This window comes from Littorina saxatilis, linkage group LG8 (assembly GCF_037325665.1).
Source record: "Littorina saxatilis isolate snail1 linkage group LG8, US_GU_Lsax_2.0, whole genome shotgun sequence".
Taxonomy (NCBI): Eukaryota; Metazoa; Mollusca; class Gastropoda; order Littorinimorpha; family Littorinidae; genus Littorina; species Littorina saxatilis.
Genome location: NC_090252.1, coordinates 41,445,716 through 41,463,215, shown reverse-complemented (window position 1 = coordinate 41,463,215; position 17,500 = coordinate 41,445,716). Strand labels below are relative to the sequence as shown.

General features: G+C 42.9%; 1 protein-coding gene and 7 non-coding genes across 8 annotated transcripts in view; 2 read left to right on the top strand and 6 right to left on the bottom strand.

Annotated features, from left to right (window-relative positions):
* Positions 1 to 1,213: 1,213 nt before the first annotated feature.
* Positions 1,214 to 1,287, bottom strand: Trnan-guu (transfer RNA asparagine (anticodon GUU)). Its single transcript has one exon. It is a non-coding gene; the product is annotated as a tRNA-Asn (tRNA).
* A 1,240-nt stretch (positions 1,288 to 2,527) lies between these two features.
* On the bottom strand, positions 2,528 to 2,601 carry Trnan-guu (transfer RNA asparagine (anticodon GUU)). The gene has a single exon. It is a non-coding gene; the product is annotated as a tRNA-Asn (tRNA).
* A 1,069-nt stretch (positions 2,602 to 3,670) lies between these two features.
* Positions 3,671 to 3,744, top strand: Trnan-guu (transfer RNA asparagine (anticodon GUU)). Its single transcript has one exon. It is a non-coding gene; the product is annotated as a tRNA-Asn (tRNA).
* Positions 3,745 to 5,350: 1,606 nt separating this feature from the next.
* On the bottom strand, positions 5,351 to 5,424 carry Trnan-guu (transfer RNA asparagine (anticodon GUU)). The gene has a single exon. It is a non-coding gene; the product is annotated as a tRNA-Asn (tRNA).
* A 521-nt stretch (positions 5,425 to 5,945) lies between these two features.
* On the bottom strand, positions 5,946 to 6,019 carry Trnan-guu (transfer RNA asparagine (anticodon GUU)). The gene has a single exon. It is a non-coding gene; the product is annotated as a tRNA-Asn (tRNA).
* A 962-nt stretch (positions 6,020 to 6,981) lies between these two features.
* Trnan-guu (transfer RNA asparagine (anticodon GUU)) lies at positions 6,982 to 7,055 on the bottom strand. Its single transcript has one exon. It is a non-coding gene; the product is annotated as a tRNA-Asn (tRNA).
* A 2,167-nt stretch (positions 7,056 to 9,222) lies between these two features.
* On the bottom strand, positions 9,223 to 9,296 carry Trnan-guu (transfer RNA asparagine (anticodon GUU)). The gene has a single exon. It is a non-coding gene; the product is annotated as a tRNA-Asn (tRNA).
* Positions 9,297 to 11,560: 2,264 nt separating this feature from the next.
* Positions 11,561 to 17,500, top strand: part of LOC138973585 (hemicentin-2-like) — a 117,858-nt gene continuing 111,918 nt past the window's right edge. The window contains exon 1 of the mRNA XM_070346294.1: positions 11,561 to 11,915. Within this exon, the coding sequence (XP_070202395.1) occupies positions 11,855 to 11,915 (61 nt within the window). The 5' untranslated portion in view covers positions 11,561 to 11,854. The remainder of the gene's footprint in view (positions 11,916 to 17,500) is intronic.

The following is a 17,500-nucleotide window of genomic DNA, read 5'->3' as shown; positions in this document are numbered from 1 at the left end:
TTTGGCGTTTCATTAGGAACGAAAGTGAGCGTCGCGCGCCATACTGGAAGTAACCAAGCATAAAGAAGTGAATGTTCAGCCAACATAGCATTTACACACACACAAAAAAAAAAAAAAAAAAACCCTACCTACCTACCGACCCTACTTTTTTTGGTCATGTTACCCTAAACAGACAATTTTTTTTTTTTGCCTAAACAAGCACGCTTTCACACGGATACGCCGAAGTAATGCTTTGGAGTCTGCTCCGAAGATCACACCCACACCCAAAATTAAAACAAGTCGCGTAAGGCGAAAATACAATATTTAGTCAAGTAGCTGTCGAACTCACAGAATGAAACTGAACGCAATGCAACGCAGCAAGACCGTATACTCGTGGTCCACCGCTCACGGCATAGGCAGTGAAATTGACAAGAAGAGCGGGGTAGTGGTTACGCTATGCTGCATAGCACGCTTTTCTGTACCTCTCTTCGTTTTAACTTTCTGAGCGTGTTTTTAATCCAAACATATCATATCTATACATTTTTGGAATCAGGAACCGACAAGGAATAAGATGAAAGTGTTTTTAAATTGATTTCGAAAAAAAAATTTTGATAATAATTTTTATATATTTAATTTTCAGAGCTTGTTTTTAATCCGAATATAACATATTTATATGTTTTTGGAATCAGCAAATGATGGAGAATAAGATAAACGTAAATTTGGATCGTTTTATAAATTTTTGTTTTTTGTTTTACAATTTTCCGATTTTTAATGACCAAAGTCATTAATTAATTTTTAAGCCACCAAGCTGAAATGCAATACCGAACCCCGGGCTTCGTCGAAGAGTACTTGACGAAAATTTCAACCAATTTGGTTGAAAAATGAGGGCGTGACAGTGCCGCCTCAACTTTCACGAAAAGCCGGATATGACGTCATCAAAGACATTTATCAAAAAAATGAAAAAAAACGTTCGGGGATTTCATACCCAGGAACTCTCATGTCAAATTTCATAAAGATCGGTCCAGTAGTTTAGTCTGAATCGCTCTACACACACACACACACACACAGACACACACACACACGCACATACACCACGACCCTCGTTTCGATTCCCCCTCGATGTTAAAATATTTAGTCAAAACTTGACTAAATATAAAAACACAAATGAAAAGAAATAGGCAAAGAAAACTTCACAAATAAAACTGCAACAAAAATTACAAGAAAAAAAAAATACCGTCCCTGGGTGGGGTTGAACCACCAACCTTTCGATTAACAGTCGAACGCGCTAACCAATTGCGCCACAGAGACAGATGTTGTAAAGTCTGAAAATTAAGTTATTCAAATATAGGTGCGCACAGGACTGGTGTGTGATACAACGAATAATGTAACAAAAACGAATAATGTAACAATTGTAACAATGTTACATTATTCGATCACTGGTGTCCTACAGGTAAGCCAGCAGTCGAGTCCTACATTGGGGTGTGCACGTTAAAGATCCCACGATTGACAAAAGGGTCTTTCCTGGCAAAATTGTATAGGCATAGATAAAAAATGTTCACCAAAATACCCGTGTGACTTGGAATAATAGGCCGTGAAAAGTAGGATATGCGCCGAAATGGCTGCGATCTGCAGGTCGATGTGAATGCGTGATGTATTGTGTAAAAAATTCCATCTCACACGGCATAAATAGATCCCTGCGCCTTGAGTCCGAGTCTGGAGATACGCGCGCGATATAAGACTTCATATATAACAGGTCGCAGGTAAACGCAGACTGACTAGCTTAGCTTTCAATACAGTGGAAACCCCCCCCCCCCCCTCACCCATTTAAGAACCCCAATTTAATACCTCCTCCTTTTTAAGACATTGTTTAAGACCTTGTTTAAGACCTTGTTTCTTCAGATTTGCTGTTCATAACCTCTGCAAATTTACCTCCAGTATAAGACTCCTTTCTTTTTGAGACTTGATTTTCTCAGATTTGAGGAGGTCTACAGCGATTAGCTTAGTGAAAATACCTAGCACGAACTGAAAAAGACACATACTCACGCTCTATCTAATTTGTGTCAAAGAAGCAGTTGAAATGTGGAGGAGGGATTGAAGGAAGGACTGAATAGGGGAATACAGAGAAGCCCTTATACAAGAAATTGACATAAACCGACTTAAAACGAGCAAGCAACTAAGCCTGGAAAAAAACACAAGAAAACAAACAAACGAACAAACAAACAAAACAAACAAACAAATTAACAAATAAACAAAACAAAAAAAAACCAAGATAGTTCGGAGACCCCCAGCAAACTACTGTCAAGTGTTTGTGATTGCAAACAGCTTTGAATAATAAAAACAATAAACTGAAAGAGAAAGATACATTTTTTATTTAATTTTTTTTTTAAACAAGCACGATTTCACACGAATACGCCGAAGTAATGCCTAAGAGTCTGCCCCGAAAGTCACAACACACACCCACTACCCCCCAAAAAACCAAATCAAAACAAATAGACAAAGAAAACATCAGAGACTAAACTTCAACAAAAGTTACAGGAAAAAATAATACCGTCCCTGGGTGGGCTTGAACCACCAACCTTTCGATTAACAGTCGAACGCGCTAACCAATTGCGCCACAGAGACAGATGTTGTTGCGTCCGAAAATAACGCTATTGAAATGCAGGGCGCACAGGTGTCCTACGTGGCCGAGTGGTAACGCACTTGCGCTCGGAAGCGAGAGGTTGCGAGTTCGACACAGGTGTCCTACGGGTAAGCCCGGCAGCGGTCTAGTAATGTAAGTTCAGGTCACAGGTGAACGCAGACTGACTAGCTTAATTTTGAATACAGTGGAACCCCCCTTTTAAGAAACCCCAGTTTAAGCCGGACCTGCAAATTTTCCTCCATTTTATGAATGTTTTTTAGACTTGATTTTTGTCAGATTTGTGGAGGTCTTAAAATGGGGGTTCCACTGTATATCTGTCGGGTATACAGCGATATAGACATAGACATAGAAAACGTTATTATCTCAAGACGAAAAACTCGGGTGTGGTGCACCACAGCATCACAACATACAACATAACACGTAAGAACATACAACAGTAATATTCCTTTTATGCACAGCATTATTTAAACCGTTAACTTGGAGGCGCAAATAGTCAACTCATAATGATTAAGATTAGGATGACAATGTCAAAACAAATCTCTCTATCTCCCTCCCTCTCTCTCTCCCTCTCTCTCTCTCTCTCTCTCTCTCTCTCTCTCTCTCTCTCTCCCTCTCTCTCTCTCTCTCTCTCTTTCTCTCTCTCTCTCCCTTCCCCCCTCTCTCTTTCTCTCTCTCTCTCTCTCTCTCTCTCTCCCCCTCTCTCTCTCTCTCTCTCTCTCTCTCTCTTTCTCTCTCTCTTTCTCTCTCTCGCTCAGTCTCTCTCTCACGCTTCCCTCCTCTTTCGCTCCATTCATAATCGCATGACTAAACAAGCAGACGCGTGGGTTCGTTGGCGCATGGAATTAATAGAATTATGTTAAAAGTTGCTTAAAAGTGAATCTACATTTAAAATTGGGGGTTCTTAAAGGGTGGGGGTCCACCAGTGTAATGAAAATTAAGCTAGACAGTCTGCGTTCACCTGTGACCTCAGGACTAGACCGCTTACCTGCAGGACACCTGTGCGCAGCTATAATTATTTAAATAACTTAATGTTCGGTCGCTATAGCATCTGTCTCTGTGGCGCAATTGGTTAGCGCGTTCGACTGTTAATCGAAAGGTTGGTGGTTCAAGCCCACCCAGGGACGGCAGTGTTTTTTTGCGCGTGTCCGTGTGTGTTTGTTTGTTTGCTTTACGCCCAGCCGACCACGAAGTGGGTGGCCGAGTGGTAACGCACTTGCGCTCGGAAGCGAGAGGTTGCGAGTTCGACCCTAGCAATTTTCTCCCCCCTTTCCTAACCTAGGTGGTGGGTTCAAGTGCTAGTCTCTCGGATGAGACGAAAAACCGAGGTCCCTTCGTGTACATTATATTGGGGTGTGCACGTTAAAGATCCCACAATTGACAAAAGGGTCTTTCCTGGCAAAATTGTATAGGCATAGATAAAAATGTCCACCAAACTACCCGTGTGACTTGGAATAATAGGCCGTGAAAAGTAGGATATGCGCCGAAATGGCTGCGATCTGCTGGCCGATGTGAATGCGTGATGTATTGTGTAAAAACATTCCATCTCACACGGCATAAATAAATCCCTGCGCCTTGAATAATTATGTTCGCGATATAAATTGCATACAAATTTAAATTTTTTTTAAAAAATAAATAAATCCCTGCGCTTAGACCTGTACCCACGGAATACGCGCGATATAAGCCTCATATTGATTGATTGATTGATATCAGTGCGGTGCTGCTTTGACATTTAACGTGCGCCACACACAAGACAGAAGTCGCAGCACAGGCTTCATGTTTCACCCAGTCACATTATTCTGACACCGGACCAACCAGTCCTAGCACTAACCCCAAAATGCCAGACGCCAGGCGGAGCAGCCACTAGATTGCCAATTTTAAAGTCTTAGGTATGACCCGGCCGGGGTTCGAACCCACGACCTCCCGATCACGGAGCGGACGCCTTACCACTATGCCAACCGTGCCGTGTGTGCGTGTGTGGGTGTGTGGGGGTCTTATCATTATGTATACATACTGTCTCAGCCAATATCAAAATACTCTGAACAACATCTTATAATACTGATTCTCTCTCTCTCTTCCTCTCTCTCTCTCTCTCTCTCTCTCTCTCTCTCTCTCTCTCTCTCTCTCTCTCTCTCTCTCTCTCTCACTCTCTCTCTCTCCCTCTCGACTCTATGTTACAGTTCCTGAACAACATTTCACTGGAAAGCAAGACCTGAATAACTACTTATTGCAAAGTTCGATGGACTTTGCAACAAAACTGTTCTTAACTCTAACAGTCCTGAACTTTGGGACACGAAATCGTCGTCCCGAGGGCAAGAGCTCGTAGTGCTTGGCAATCACATGTGTGCAGTCATTTGGCCTAGTAAAAGTACCTAGCACAAACTGAAAAAGACACACGCTCTTTCTATTTTGTGTTAAAGAAACATTTAAATGTGGAGGAGGGATGGAAGGAAGGAAATGAATAGGGAATATAGACAAGCCCTAATACAAGATATTGACATACACCGACTTAAAATAAGCAAGCAACTTAAGCCTGGACAAAACAAGAAAATAAACAAACAAACAAACAAAAACATGATAATGAAAAAACGACCCTTGCCCCTAGCAAACTCTTGTCAAGTGTCTGGGATGGCAAACAGCTTTGAATGCTATAATTATCAGAAATAAACTGAAAGAGAAAGATTTTCTGTCAGAAATTAAACTTCAAAAACTGTTACAAGAAAAAGATGCAGCCGTCCCTGGGTGGGCTTGAACCACCAACCTTTCGATTAACAGTCGAACGCGCTAACCAATTGCGCCACAGAGACAGATGTTGAGGCGTCCGAACATTACACTATTGAAATACAGGTGAGTACAGGTTGTCCTTTAGGTAGGCCCGTTGTATAGTCCTGTTCAGGTTACAGGTGAACGCCGACTGACTAGCTTAACAAACAAACAAACAAACAAACAAACAAACAAACAAACAAACAAAATAATTAAAAGACGACCCCAGCCCCAAGCAAACTCATAACAAGTGTCTCTGATTGCAAACTGCTTTGAATGCTAAATTCATTTATAAACTGAAAGAGAATTTTTTTTAATATAATCTAAACAAGCACGCTTTCACACGGATGCTCCAAAGTAATGCCTTGGAGTCTGCCCCGAAAGTCGCAACAAAAAAATCACAAAAAAATCAAAACAAACAGCCAAAGCTCCCCCACCCCACCCCACACACCCCCCCAAAAATAAAATAACAATAACAAAATAAAATAAATAAATAAAAACAAACAGGAAAAGAAAATTTCAGAAAATAAACTTCTAGAAAATGTCCCAGAAAAAGAATAAAGACCGTCCCTGGGTGGGCTTGAACCACCAACCATTCGATTAACAGTCGAACGCGCTAACCAATTGCGCCACAGAGACAGATGCTGAAACGTGCAAAAATTACAATCTTTTAATACACCGGACCAACCAGTCCTAGCACTAACCTCATAATGCCAGACGCCAGGCGGAGCAGCCACTAGATTGCCAATTTTAAAGTCTTAGGTATGACCCGGCCGGGGTTCGAACCCACGACCTCCCGATCACGGAGCGGACGCCTTACCACTATGCCAACCGTGCCGTGTGTGCGTGTGTGGGTGTGTGGGGGTGTTAACATTATGTATACATACTGTCTCTGCCAATATCAAAATACTCTGAACAACATCTTATAATACTGACTTATAATAATGATAACACCCCCACACACAGACACGCGCGCGCGGGCGCATTCTCTCTCTCTCTCTCTCACTCTCTCTCTCTCCCTCTCGACTCTATGTTAAAGTTCCTGAACAACATTTCACTGGAAAGCAAGACCTGAATAACTACTTATTGCAAAGTTCGATGGACTTTGCAACAAAACTGTTCTTAGCTCTAACAGTCCTGAGGCTTTGGGACACGAAATCGTCGTCCCGAGGGCAAGAGCTCGTAGTGCTTGGCAATCACATGTGTGCAGTCATTTGGCCTAGTAAAAGTACCTAGCACAAACTGAAAAAGACACACGCTCTTTCTATTTTGTGTTAAAGAAACATTTAAATGTGGAGGAGGGATGGAAGGAAGGAAATGAATAGGGAATATAGACAAGCCCTAATACAAGATATTGACATACACCGACTTAAAATAAACAAGCAACTTAAGCCTGGACAAAACAAGAAAATAAACAAACAAACAAACAAAAACCCAAACAAAACCATGATAATGAAAAAACGACCCTAGCCCCTGGCAAACTTTTGTCAAGTGGCTGTGATGGCAAACAGCTTTGAATGCTATATCAAAAATCAACTGAAAGAGAAAGATTTTCTGTCAGAAATTAAACTTAAAAAAATGTTACAAGAAAAAAATGCAGCCGTCCCTGGGTGGGCTTGAACCACCAACCTTTCGATTAACAGTCGAACGCGCTAACCAATTGCGCCACAGAGACAGATGTTGTGGCGTCCGAACATTACACTATTGAAATACAGGTGAGTACAGGTTGTCCTTCAGGTAGGCCCGTTGTCTGGTCCTGTTCAGGTCACAGGTGAACGCCGACTGACTAACTTAACAAACAAACAAACAAAATAATTAAAAGACGACCCCAGCCCCAATCAAACTCATAACAAGTGTCTGATTGCGAACAGCTTTGAATGCTAAATTCATTTATAAACTGAAAGATAATTTTTTTTAATATAATCTAAACAAGCACGCTTTCACACGGATGCTCCAAAGTAATGCCTTGGAGTCTGCCCCGAAAGTCGCAACAAAAAAATCACAAAAAAATCAAAACAAACAGCCAAAGCTCCCCCACCCCACCCCACACACCCCCCCAAAAAAAATAACAATAACAAAATAAAATAAATAAATAAAAACAAACAGGAACAGAACATTTCAGAAAATAAACTTCTGAAAAATGTCAAAGAAAAAAATATTACTGTCCCTGGGTGGGCTTGAATCACAAACCTTTCGATTAACAGTCGAACGCGCAAACCAATTGCGCCACAGAGAATGATGCTGAAACGTGCAAAAAGTACAATATTTTAATACAGGTGCGTACAGGTGTCTATCCCTGTTCAGGTCACAGGTACTCGCAGACTGACTAGCTTAACTTGCTATACAGTGGAACCCCCCCCCCCTTTTAAAAAAAAACAAATTCAATCAATCAATCAATCAATATGAGGCTTATATCGCGCGTATTCCGTGGGTACAGTTCTAAGCGCAGGGATTTTTTGTAACACATTTTTTATGCAATTTATATCGTGCACATATTCAAGGCGCAGGGATTTATCCATGCCGTGTGAGATGGAATTTTTTTTACACAATACATCACGCATTCACATCGGCCAGCAGATCGCAGCCATTTCGGCGCATATCCTACTTTTCACGGCCTATTATTCCAAGTCACACGGGTAGTTTGGTGGACATTTTTATCTATGCCTATACAATTTTGCCAGAAAAGACCCTTTTGTCAATCGTGGGATCTTTAACGTGCACACCCCCAACGTAGTGTACACGAAGGGACCTCGGTTCTTCGTCTCATCCGAAAGACTAGCACTTGAACCCACCACCTAGGTTAGGAAAGGGGCGAGAAAATTGCTAACGCCCTAGACCCAGGGTCGAACTCGCAACCTCTCGCTTCCGAGCGCAAGTGCGTTACCACTCGGCCCCCCAGTCCAAATTTGAGACCTCCTTCTTTTTAAGACCTGGTTTCTGCAGATTTCCTGTTCATAACCTCTGCGAATTCACCTCCATTTTAAGACTCCCTCCAATTCCGGGAACAGACTACTTCCAATTCAGTAGGGGGCGACTATCCTCAATCCGGCGGGGCCCCCAGATATGGGGGCCAGCTGCGAATATAGAATAAGCAGTCCCGGACCAACTACCAGGACGGGGTGGGTTGGCAGATGGCACTGACTACCCTATAAATGTCCTACGTGTCCGATGACGGTTACACCATGCGGGTAAGAGCCGCATTAAAAGCTCTAGCCCCGGGGTGGGACCCCCGGTAAGAAATCCCCCATGTGGTCCCAGGGTTAGGTTTTTGAGCCAGGAACTAAGGGCGGGGTAACCCCGAAAGAAACCTAAGGGCTGAAGTCGGAGGATCTGGGCCAACAGGCGCACCTTAACCAACCACAGATCCACGCAAAAAGGAAAAAAAAAAAGATAAAAAAAAAGCGAACGACAAGAAGAAGACTCCCTCCATTTTAAGACTTGATTTTCTCAGATTTGTAGAGGTCTTAAAAGGGGGGTTGCATTGTATATCTGCCAGGTTTATAGCGATTCGACTGAGTGAAAGTACATGGCACAAACTGAATAAGGCACACACACATGCTCTTCCTAATATATACTGAAAGAGAAATATTTATTTTTTATTTTTTTAACAATATTATTTAAACTAGCACGCTTTCACACGGATACGCCGAAGTAATGCCTTGGAGTCTGTCCCGAAAGTCACAACACCCAACCACTACCCGTCACCCCTCCCCCCCCCTAAAAATAAATAAATAAATAAATAAAAATAATAAGAACAAAAAGAAGAAAAGGAATCAAAACGAACAGGCAAAGAAAACTTCAGAAATTAAACTTCAACAAAAGTTACAAGAAAAAAGTATAACCGTCCCTGGGTGGGCTTGAACCACCAACCTTTCGATTAACAGTCGAACGCGCTAACCAATTGCGCCACAGAGACAGATGCTGAACCTTACGAAAATCACGATATTCACATACATGTGCGTAAAGGTGTTATACAGGTAGACCCGTGGTTTTGACCTGTTCAGGTCACATGTGAATGCAGACTGACTAGCTTAACTTGCAATACAGTGGTACCCCCAATTTAAGACCTCCTCCTTTTAAGACCTTGTTTCTTCAGATTTGCTGTTCATAACCTCTGCAAATGTACCTCCATTTTGAACAGGTATACAGCATTAAGCGTGAGTACGGATCCTTAATACAAGAGATTATGTCACGATATCAAAATGGAAACCGTTCTGTTCAAACCAAACGTTCCGCCTCAGTACAGATTATCACAAACAGAAAAACGTCGCCCGACCCCACACTCCCCATCACACACCCCTACCCCCTGCCCCCACCCCGCCCCCCCTAAATACAGTGTCCACACCCTAAGGCGCAGTGGCAAAAGTAGAAACAGGTGGGAAGGGCACGCACAAAAAAATGGGGGGGGGTCTGTACTTGTGTGTGTGTGAAGGGGAGGGCAAAGGGTGGGGCATTTAATGGGTGGGGGTGAGGCTAGAGGGGGAGTCTGACGGTGACACTCTAGCGTGGACCTGGGGCACAGCAGACCCCTGTCCCCATCAAACGGCTGTACGTCTCAATTTTACTGCGCACGCGCCGTGGGAGGCCGCCATCTTAGTTTCAGAGGCTGAGCGAATTCGATCAGGGAGAGGTTTAGCGCACTGCGCAAGCTTTTGTTGTAAACTTCGCGCTTTTTTTTAGGATTGGATGTTCCTGCGTATTCGGTGAAAGTCATAAACAGTCGGACCCGAAAGATGCGCCCTGCCCTTAAAACCTGAGGGATCTGAAACGTAGGGTGTATGAAAAGTGAGGTCGATGTCTTGACCTGTTTTTCGTTTGAAAATGCGTTTTGATCTTGTTCGTATAGTTCTTAGAAGAAAAAAAATATATACGCGCGTTATGTTATTTCTGACTGAGTTTATTAAAAGGTAATGTAGAAAACGCAGTTTTAGGTCCCGAACAGTAACAGAAACAGAGTTGTTGTGAACTGACATTGAAAAGGGACAAAAAGCAACAACAACAAAACAACCAAACAACCAAACAAATAAACAAATAAACAAATAAACAGACAGACAAACAAACAAACCGACACACAGACATAAACACAGACAGATAAACAAACAGTCAAACAAACAGACAGAAAAACAGACAGACAAACCTAAGAACACACACACACACACAAAAACAATCAAAACAAACAAACAAGTAAGCAAACAAACAAACAAACAAATAAACGAACAAAACCATCAAACATAAATTAGAGAGACGACAAGAAAAACATGGATGATATGGCGTAAGATTTCACGCACAAAAAGAGGAAAGAAGAACACAGATAAGATGCTGAATTACTATAAGTGCTGCGCTCAACCCGCACACCTTTCAGGGATTAAGGTGATCACTTTTTTGTTTTCTTTACTTTATTGTTTGTTTGTTTGATTTGTTTCGGGGGGGGGGGGGGTCGTTTTCTTGTGTTCGGGAGCTTCTGATTTACAGAGTCTGCGTAATATCTTAACATACTTTTGTTCATTTTTTCCTCAGAGAGAAGACAAGCACAGAGGAGCTTCTCATATAATCCGAATCTAATCCGAAGAAGAATTAATGGTCAAGTATTTTGTTGGGCGATTTTAGCCTTGGAAAGCACAACCTGGAAAGGTCGCTGTATTACATATAATCTTGCCGCTAACTTCGCGAAGTTGCTGTAATTGTTGATTTTAAAGAAGGAAAGAAGAGGAAAAGTTAGGAAGAAAGAAAGATAGACAGACAAGCAGACAGAAAAGCAGGCATACAGACAGACAGACACACAGACAGACACACAGACACACAGACATAAATAAAGAACAAAGAAGCTGACGATTAGATCACGAACATTCTTCCAACACCGATACAGCCCAGCATCTTTCCGCCTGAACTCCCCTAGTTTGACAGACTGCTAACACAAGATTCAATCCTTTTATGACAGTCGTCGCATAAAGCCAAACCCCATCCTTCCCTCCCGGTTAGGTATGTCTGTGATGTTTTCTTTTTCAAATTCAGCCCTTGTTTTAAATCGTACAACCACTGCGACAACCGACGTCTGCTAAGCGCAAAAAAAGGACGAAGTATCTCATGGCGTAAAATATTTGATTATGCAGTGACGTATTTGTGCCTAGTGATGAAAGGACGCTTCTGATTGGTTCGCCGTCTTGGGATGAAATAGTTTCGAGGCCAGAGTGGTATACGTGGTGACGATGTCAGTTTAGAAGTGTGTGATACTGTTTGATATTGTACTGTTTTTGTTTTGGTGTCAACAAAAGGGAATTTGAATACCAAAAAACTACCCAAGAAGAGTTTTGACCTTGTGGCATCGTACTGGATTTTTGTGTGCACAAAACTTTGTGACATACTTTCAACTACTGTGAGATTGGGAGACAGAAGATGAGTGTTTAAAGGGAAGTATCTCGACCCAGAGATAGAAAAGAAATACCAAGGGATCGTTTGTGCCAAGAACTGTTGACAATGATTACATTCAAAGTCTTCGTGTGTGTCGCCCTTGGGCTTCTGGGAATACTCCTTGATGGTAAGTTTTTTGTCTGTGACATTTTGTGTTTGAGGGTGGGGGTGGGAGAAATGGAGAGAGAGAGAGAGAGAGAGAGAGAGAGAGAGAGAGAGAGAGACAGACAGACAGACAGACAGACAGACAGAGACAGAGTCAGAAACAGACAGACAGACAGACAGACAGACAGACAAACAGAGAGAGAAAAGACAATTCTTTATTTAACAAGAGGGAGAGAGAGACCGAGAGAGGAAGAGAGAGAGAGAGAGAGAGAGTGTGTGTGTGTATGTGTGTGTGTGTGTGTATGTGTGTGTGTGTGTGTGTGTGTGGTTTGTTTTTATTACTTGACATGAAGTCATACATGCCCAATCAAACTTAAAATCAACTCTCTCTCTCTCTCTCTCTCTCTCTCTCTCTCTCTCTCTCTCTCTCTCTCTCTCTCTCTCTCTCTCTCTCTCTCTCTCTCTCTCTCAAACTTTTTATTGAAAACAACGGGCTTGATTACATTTTGTAAGTTGTCTTCTTAGCACACCAGTTACGTGCTGTTTGTTGGAACACACTATGATCTGCACAGTTTAGCATTCAGGTCAGTTTGTCGAATGGAGACGTGGTTGGGGTTGTACCGTTCCATTGTTGTGAACGATATGTATTTTTAATAGTTACACTTTTAAATGAAGACCATTCAAAATAGGGGGTGGGGGGAGGGCGGGGTGGGGGTGGATAAGGTCTTTAACAAATAGAAGTCTTGAAATGGGGGTAGATTTACAGACACTGTGAACAGAACATCTTTAAAAGTCATGTTCTTGAAGGGTGAAGGCGTCAAACTCAAACTCAAACTCAAATTTTATTGGCTTCAATTTTCATAGAAGAATTTGTCTTGCGCTTGGGAGAAAGTAAGAGTATAACATATAAAAACAGCATTCATATCACATTTCATGTATCACACACAGTAATCACTAGTATAAGCCTACAATTATCACATTTGTACCTGTATCATACATGCAAATAAATAGTATCACATTTCCACGTATCACACACAATATATACATTACATAACATACAGCAAGCTTCCATCTCCCGCGCCCCCCATTCTTCAAATGGAGATTCTACTGTATGCCTTGCAAAAACAGTAAGCCTTTATTAATTTCAATAAGAAATTCACTTTATGTATCAAAAGGGATGTTTTTGTTTGTTGCCTTGTTTTCAATGATCATACCAATGCTAGTGTCGGTGTCATATTCATGTTGGAAATGCGTTTAGTTTTGAAAGAACATTCCTCTTCTTTATGAGTCATGGACTCGGTAGGGCACTGCGTTTCGATTCATTCCTTTGTTGACAAAGTCTACATCGAATTGCCTGTAGGTTCGTTTTTATCACCAATAGAAATCTCATGTCTAAAACTGTCCGTTATACCGACATTTGTTGTACACCTTGATTCAAAAGCGTTTACACAAAGTGCAACGGAAGCAACGGTCAGCGATAGATTGAACCAAGAATCAACAGACGCATTCTGGATAAGCTGAGATGAATAACTAAATAATTGTTTCATAAAACCAACCAAACAACCACCCAACCATCAATTTTGTAAACCGTTCAACACCACGACATTGTTTACAAAGAGTTGTTATTGTCGGGGAAAAGCCTCTCAATGTTTAATACGCCAAGCTACCAGGAACTCGGATTTTGGCAAACAATGAAACAGATAAACAAACAAAACAATAACTTTTGTATCCGTGTGTATTCAAGTTTCATCCCATGATGACCAAGCAATCCTAGAGTCGCGAACTTTTACCGGTGTCGAGGCATGATGTTCCCCACCTAGAATGTTGCCCCATGAAAGGGACCATCCCGTCTTTTATTGCTGGAGCCCTTGTCATATTGTAGCATCGTAAACATGGCGTGTTATGACCTCATCTGGACGCCGCATCACAACCACCTGAAAGAGAAATGAAACGGAAAGAGAGTAGAGGGGAGGAGATAGAGAGAGAGAGAGAGAGAGAGAGAGAGAGAGAGAGAGAGAGAGAGAGAGAGAGAGAGAGAGAGAGAGAGAGACGGCGGGGGGGGGGGGGGGGGGGGGAGGGGGCAGCGAGAGAGAGGGAGAAAGGGGGAGAGAGAGAGACGGGGGGGGGGCAGCGAGAGAAAGGGAGAAAGGGGGAGAGAGAGAAAGAGAGAGAGAGAGAGAGAGAGAGAGAGAGAGAGAGAGAGAGAGAGAGAGAGAGAGAGAGAGAGAAAGAGAGAGACGGGGGGGGGCCCGGGGGCAGCGAGAGAGAGGGAGAAAGGGGGAGAGAGAGAGAGAGAGAGAGAGAGAGAGAGCGAGAGAGAGAGAAAGAGAGGGAGAGAGAGAGAGAGAATTGAATTGAATTGAACTTTATTTATCTCTGTCTCTCGCTCTCTCTCTCTCTTTCGTTCTTTCTCTCTCTCTCTCTCTCTCTGTCTCTCTCTCTCTCTCTCTCTCTCTCGTTCTCTCTCTCTCTCTCGTTCTCTCTCTCTCTCTTTCTCTCTGTCTCTGTCTCTCTCTCGTTCGTTCTGTCTCTCTCTCGCTCGTTCTCTCTCTCTCTCTCGTTCTCTCTCTCTCTCGTTCTCTCTCTCTCTCTCTCTCTCTCTCGTTCTCTCTTTCTCTCTCTCTCTCTTTCTCTCTCTCTTTCTCTCTCTTTCTCTCTCTCTCTCACCTACTCTCTCTCTCACCTACTCTCACTCTCTCTCTCTCTCTCTCTCTCTCTCTGTCTCTCTGTCTCTCTGTCTCTCTCTCTCTCTCTCTCTCTCTCTCGTTCTCTCTCTTTCTCTCTCTCGTTCTCTCGCTCTCTCTTTCTCTCTCTCTCTCTCTCTCTCTCTCTCTCTCGTTCTCCCCACCCTCTGTCTTCTCCCCATCACTCACTCAGTCACGGCGGATGGTCAGTTTGGTTCAGTTTTTATGTTCATCAGAAACCTGCGTAGCATCAGAGGCGTTCGGACGACCGGCGGTTGCTATGGTGAAAAGAAAGCGCGAGATGGGAAGGATTAGGAAAAGACAATTAAAAAAATGAATCTGCAAAAGGCTGACTTTTTTTTTAAAGATTCTTTTAATTAGAGATTTGGGAGTGTGTGGGGGGGGGGGGAGATGGTTTAAGAAAGAACTAACTCCCACTACTCCCACTACTCAATAAGCTCCATTATCAATACGATAAAGATATCTAGTAAGTAATTCAACGCGTTATACAACGGATTGTGAAGTTCTAAAAACTTACTTCAATTTCTTCTTTAATCCTTCGTTTTCATCTTCAGGGTTTTCTGTGTGTCCTTGAAATAGCCTGGTCATTCACACGAACAAGCTAGGTACTTAGAGGACTGACCATCTGCTTTAAAGTTACAATGTCTACCAACAGAACTGTTTCCATTTGTCAAAACTCTGGTACTATCTGCTCGAGCAGGTCATAATTGATTAATTAATGATAATTACGGTGTTGTGAAGCAAAGTTCACAGTTTGGCTCCATGGGTTTTTTCTGACACTTCCTTTCGTTAGTGCTAGAAGAAAGAGAATGCTCTATTAGAAAGCGCTGCCTCCGACGATTTTCGATTCTAAATAAACAATGTTCTGAAATAACTCCGTCGGGTTTTTATCGGTTGTGAAAAAGTAAATACTGTCGCTTTTACTGAGTCAAACTTTCTCACGTGACATTATAGACCAGTCACTAGCGAGGGGTGTGTCTGAAACACGAGGACAAGGAGCACGTGTAAAAAGCTTGCCTCACTGAAAGCAAGAGTATTCACGTTGTCATTATCCATACACACCCGACAGAGTTATTTCTGTAGTTTCGTCTTTTGCCATCTGAATAATTGATATTGTATTGGCTTTAATCTCAATCGTTGCAGCAAGAAGTGTCGGTTACAAAGTGAAGAAATAGTTTCAGATCGCAGTCAGACGGGCGCAATGGCCTGGTAGATAAGACGCCACCCTCCGAAGCAGAAGGTTGTGGGTTCGAATCCCGGCCACGCCTGGTGGATTAAGGGTGGAGATGTTTTTCCGATCTCCCAGGTCAACGTTTGTGCAGACCTGCTTGTGCCTTATCCCCCTTCGTGTGTACACGCAGGCACGGAAGTCCGCACGGAAAGGATCCTGCAATCCATGTCAGAGTTCGGTGGGTTATAGAAACACAAAAATACCAAGCATGCATCTCCCGAAAGCGGCGTATGGATGCCTAAATAGCGGGGTAAAAACGGGCATACACGTAAAATCCCGGTCGTGCAAAAAACACGAGTGTACGTGGGAGTTTCAGCCTATGAACGCAGAAGAAGAAGATCGCAGTCGAGTCGTGTAAAGACGGGGAAAAAAAAGAAGAAAAAAAGATCGCAGTCGTTTCTTCGTGGGCAGCCTCTCTCTAACTTTTAAATCCTCACATCCATAAAACAGCAGTGCCTATACTCCAGTCACGTGAAGTTTATCTACGCAGGTACTGTTGGCATGATAAAACGATGACACGGAATATATAGTATGAGACTTGTCCCCGTACCTTTTCTCCAGCCCACTGTGCCATCCTACCCCTCCCCTCACCGCCAAGTCCTCTTTAAAAGAAAAGAAAAGAAATGACCGCACAAAATCCACCGAAGAAACACAACAACTTAAATAAGCACTAACCGTTCCACCGCCTACGTCAGAACCAGTTATGGGAATCATTTTTGTTGATACAAAATATTTCATCCTTCAAAATGTGATAGTTGTATGTATGGGTGTGGGTGTGTGCGCGGAGGCTGAGGGGGGAGGCTTATGGGGGTTGGGCCGTGGGGCGACTGCAGGCGGAAGGGGAGGGGTGATGGAAGGAGGACAAGGGCCATACAGGATTTCAGCCCCCCCCTCCCCCTCTCTCCCCCAACATAAAGAACACTAACTCGAAAGTTACAAGGTAGACTTATGACGTGAAAACAGAACGTAACTTTTTACGGAAAGCTAACGTCTTTTCAGGTTAAAAGAAAGATTCCGAGATTAAAGGTTTTCTTTGCCCTTTCAGTAATTTCTTCCCAATGCATGCTCATACAAGAGATGGGCGGGGATGTAGCTCAGTCGGTAGCGCGCTGGATTTGCATCCAGTTGGCCGCTGTCAGCGTGAGTTCGTCCCCACGTTCGGCGAGAGATTTATTTCTCAGAGTCAACTTTGTGTGCAGACTCTCCTCGGTGTCCGAACACCCCCGTGTGTACACGCAAGCACAAGATCAAGTGCGCACGAAAAAGATCCTGTAATCCATGTCAGAGTTCGGTGGGTTATAGAAACACGAAAATACCCAGCATGCTTCCTCCGAAAGCGGCGTATGGCTGCCTAAATGGCGGGGTAAAAACGGCCATACACGTAAAAGCCGTGGGAGTTTCAGCCCATGAACGAACAAACAATACAAGAGATGGAATCATTCTAAAGTATATCTCAGTCTGTTCTTATGGAACATCACAACAAGCAATGTTTTTCACCCCGATACTCTTAACATGAGAACACATAAGCAACATTCCGGTTTATGTCTCGGAGGTCATACGTTAACTGACATTAATTACCCTATCTATGTAAATTGTGTATGGTGTGGTTAGGCCAAAAAAAAAATAGGTCTGTTTACGGTAACATAGGCCAAAAAAATAGGGTCGGTAGGT